Below are 3,204 nucleotides of genomic sequence, written 5' to 3' on the forward strand. Positions count from 1 at the left end.
TTACTTTTAACATTGTGCAACAAACATATATATCATAAAAATATGTAACATTTAATTTTATGTACTTATTTATAAAGAGATGGTTTTTGCTAAGTTGCTTGTTATTGAATGTCTCAGAAGAAAATAAAGATAATACTTATTAAAATTCCTATTTCATTTCTGGAATATCGCAATAAAAAAACAATAAAAATAAACGAAAATTATTTGCCATTTAAATTTTAAATATCTCGGGAACTTTAAATTTGCTTCTTTCAACGATCCATAGATGACGCCATATACAAGTGCTCGCGGATCACGTGGTCCTGTAAATACATTCACGTGACATGTGCTCCGATAATTTTACGTATTAAATAGCTTTCTGAAGTAATTAAATCATGACATTTAGAAATTGTTGTGTCTGCGAAAAAGATGATGCACCTTACAAATGTCCAACGTGCAGAGAATCTTAGTAAGTGTAACTGCTTGTATTGATTGTATTCTTTTGAGGTTATGTGCTTCTACGAAAATTATCATTTTCATCATTTGAAAATTATTACGTTAATTTTCGACAATACAAGAGAATAATAGTAAACTTGTGATTTTTAATATAACTTATGAAAAGATATTTATAACGTAATTATAATATTGATAAAAAACTTTTTTTGAATTTTTGCTGTAAATTTTATTTATGATTTTGATTACTCTAAGTAATTTGTATAGTTTATAATCAAATTTTATTTACTTTTTTTCATTAATTTTATTTTTATGATTAAGTAACTCATTCAATATTCTTTCATTTGTTTTAGTTGCTCTGTAGGATGTTGCAAAGAGCATAAGACTCAATATTGCAAGCCTCCAATATTACCTGAGGAATCTAAAGATCATCAAAGCATCAATCAACGGAAATACGAATTTTCAACGGAAGATACAGTGCCCTTGGAGAAATTACGGCAGTTGCGCGATAGCAAGGAATTGAAACAGTGCCTCCAATCTTCTCATTTGCGCAACGTTATGAAGACAGTTGTGAATAGTCCAAATCCAACCGAGGCGATTGCTTTAGCTATGAAGAAAGAACCTATATTTGTGGAAATGGCCGATGCTTGTTTGAATATCGTGGAACCGCCAGATCATGCTAAACCATGCTAAACTACTTCTGACAAGTGAGTATTTTTAAGTGTATGTCATTGTTGCACCAAATAAGGCTGTGATATATTAAAGATATAATTTTTAATACAACCTGTAAATATATTTTACAAATTATATAAAAATGTCAAGTTCGGAAAAATGCTGTTTCTTTATTTAAATATTTATTAAATATTTAAATACTACTTCTGTACACAGTAAGAATACGTGAAGTATAAAAGTTTGTACCAGATGATATTAAATGGATATGAAAACAATGTAAAGTTTTTTTTTTCATACAAATGAATGTGAACAAGTCTTAGATGAATAAAATGGAGGATTTATATTTTTCTTACAAATGATTTTATGATAGACTATACATACATTAGGTATAATTCTATGTTAAGTTATCGGTGCAACTTTTATGTATTGATGTACAAAACGATAAAATAAAATGCAGTTTTGTCAAAAATTAAGATTTTTTGCGTAACAATTATCGCAATTAATTTTTTTTTTTATATTCAGTCAGAGTTTTAAGTCAGAGTATTGAGAAGAATAGTAATAGTCTTCGAAGTCGTCAGGTATCTGTGCACCGTCCAATTCAACTGCGAGAGCATGGTACCTTTTTCTAATGTGATGAGCTGCCATTTTCGGCTGTCTGTCTCTTGTAAAAATTCCTTTCTTATTGCCGCCCACTCTGGTATACGCTGCAACGTACAAACATCGATGAACAAAAAAAAATTATTAAAAAGCGTTTTAAATTAGATCTTTCGAAATCAAGTTGGTATTTGAATGATGCCTCTCTTAAATTAAAAAGTTTAATCTAAAAATTTAGTAAATCTCTGTAAATCAAATTGTTAATTTAAAAAAAATTAAGCTATTAATTTAATTAATTGAAAATTTCTTTTAATTAATTGTTGTACAAAGAAGTAGTGAAATAAATGTATGAATTATTATAATCCATTAGCACAAATTTTCACGATAATATCAGCATTGAATTGTTAAAAAGAATTAATAAATATTAAAATGATAAATTATTGAAGAGATTTTATTCGATACCCACTTTGAGCAGTGCGGAAATCGGCGAAGTTCCAGATGAATTCACCGATAAAAAAGCCTTGGTGTCGCAATCGATCGAAGGCTTCAAAGTGTTTGGAAAATAATTTCTTCTGATACTCTTCACTCCATACATATTCCGGTAGCTGCAATTAATTTATGTAGAATGTGTATAAATAAAAAATTGAAAAGTTAGTTATAATGTTATAAAATAAAAGTTTCTTAAACAAAAATAATTATTATATTCTCATTTTATTTTTCCTATTTTTTCTTTTTACATCTATTTTTCATTGTAATTATTTATGTTTACAGCTTTTCTTTACGTATTTCTTTCAATATTTTTATATTATTAGGTGTATAACTTTGTTTCCGCCGTTTTTTTTCCGAAATTCGAGGCTTTATTGTAAAAAACTGGTTATACATTTATGATTCAAAGTATTGTCCATCGCTGGCCACTACTTTCTCCCATCTTTCGGGTAGCGTACGAATCCCGCGTCGAAAAAACTGGTCATCTTTTGAGGCTATCCACGAATCGATTTTCATTCCAATTTTTTATTTCTTCATAAGACCGGAAGTGCTGGTCAGCCAGGCCGTGTGTCATTGATCGAAACAAGTGATAGTCAGAGGGAGTAACGTCTGGAGAATACGGCGGGTGGGGTAGGACTTCCCATTTCAACGTTTCCAAGTATGTCTTGACCACTTTCGCAACATGGGGTCGAGCATTGTTATGCTGCAAAATCACTTTATCGTGTCTCTCATTGTATTGCGGCCGTTTTGTCGTTGTTCTTTCAATGCTTGGTTCAAACGCATCAATTGCGTTCGATACCGATCGCCTGTAATTGTTTCAGTCGGTTTTAACAGTTCATAATACACTACGCCGAGCTGGTTCCACCAAATACAGAGCATGACCTTGGACATCAAAATCACCGTTCTTGAAGCGTTGAAACCATTCACGACACGTTCTTTCACTAATAGCGGCCTCACCATAAGTATTTGAGTATTTGAGAGCATTCGATGAGCCTCAGCCGCAGATTTCTTCATATTGAA

At 31.0% G+C, this 3,204-nt stretch overlaps 2 protein-coding genes across 3 annotated transcripts in view; one reads left to right on the top strand and one right to left on the bottom strand.

Moving 5' to 3' along the window:
* The first annotated feature begins 299 nt into the window (after nucleotides 1-299).
* Nucleotides 300-1,702, top strand: LOC108693072 (zinc finger HIT domain-containing protein 3). Its single transcript, XM_018201748.1, has 3 exons — nucleotides 300-448; nucleotides 786-1,139; nucleotides 1,627-1,702. The coding sequence occupies exons 1-2, from the start codon at nucleotides 375-377 to the stop codon at nucleotides 1,123-1,125; spliced, it is 414 nt and encodes a 137-aa protein (XP_018057237.1). The 5' UTR covers nucleotides 300-374; the 3' UTR covers nucleotides 1,126-1,139; nucleotides 1,627-1,702.
* The window catches only part of LOC108693071 (beta-glucuronidase), a 7,800-nt gene continuing 5,856 nt past the window's right edge, over nucleotides 1,261-3,204 (bottom strand). For both annotated transcript variants that reach the window (XM_018201745.1, XM_018201746.1), the window contains exons 10-11: nucleotides 2,165-2,303; nucleotides 1,261-1,808 (exon numbers count right to left, since the gene is read on the bottom strand). In XM_018201745.1, the coding sequence (XP_018057234.1) occupies nucleotides 1,627-1,808; nucleotides 2,165-2,303 (321 nt within the window). In that variant the 3' untranslated portion in view covers nucleotides 1,261-1,626. The remainder of the gene's footprint in view (nucleotides 1,809-2,164; nucleotides 2,304-3,204) is intronic.

This window comes from Atta colombica, unplaced genomic scaffold, assembly GCF_001594045.1.
Source record: "Atta colombica isolate Treedump-2 unplaced genomic scaffold, Acol1.0 scaffold88, whole genome shotgun sequence".
Lineage (NCBI taxonomy): Eukaryota > Metazoa > Arthropoda > Insecta > Hymenoptera > Formicidae > Atta > Atta colombica.

Bases quoted from the DNA above. Each gene is read 5' to 3' on its own strand.
- LOC108693072 (XM_018201748.1), top strand. From the start codon at position 375: ATGACATTTAGAAATTGTTGTGTCTGCGAAAAAGATGATGCACCTTAC. The intron at 449-785 runs GTAAGTGTAACT...CATTTGTTTTAG, and splicing joins CCAACGTGCAGAGAATCTTA to TTGCTCTGTAGGATGTTGCA.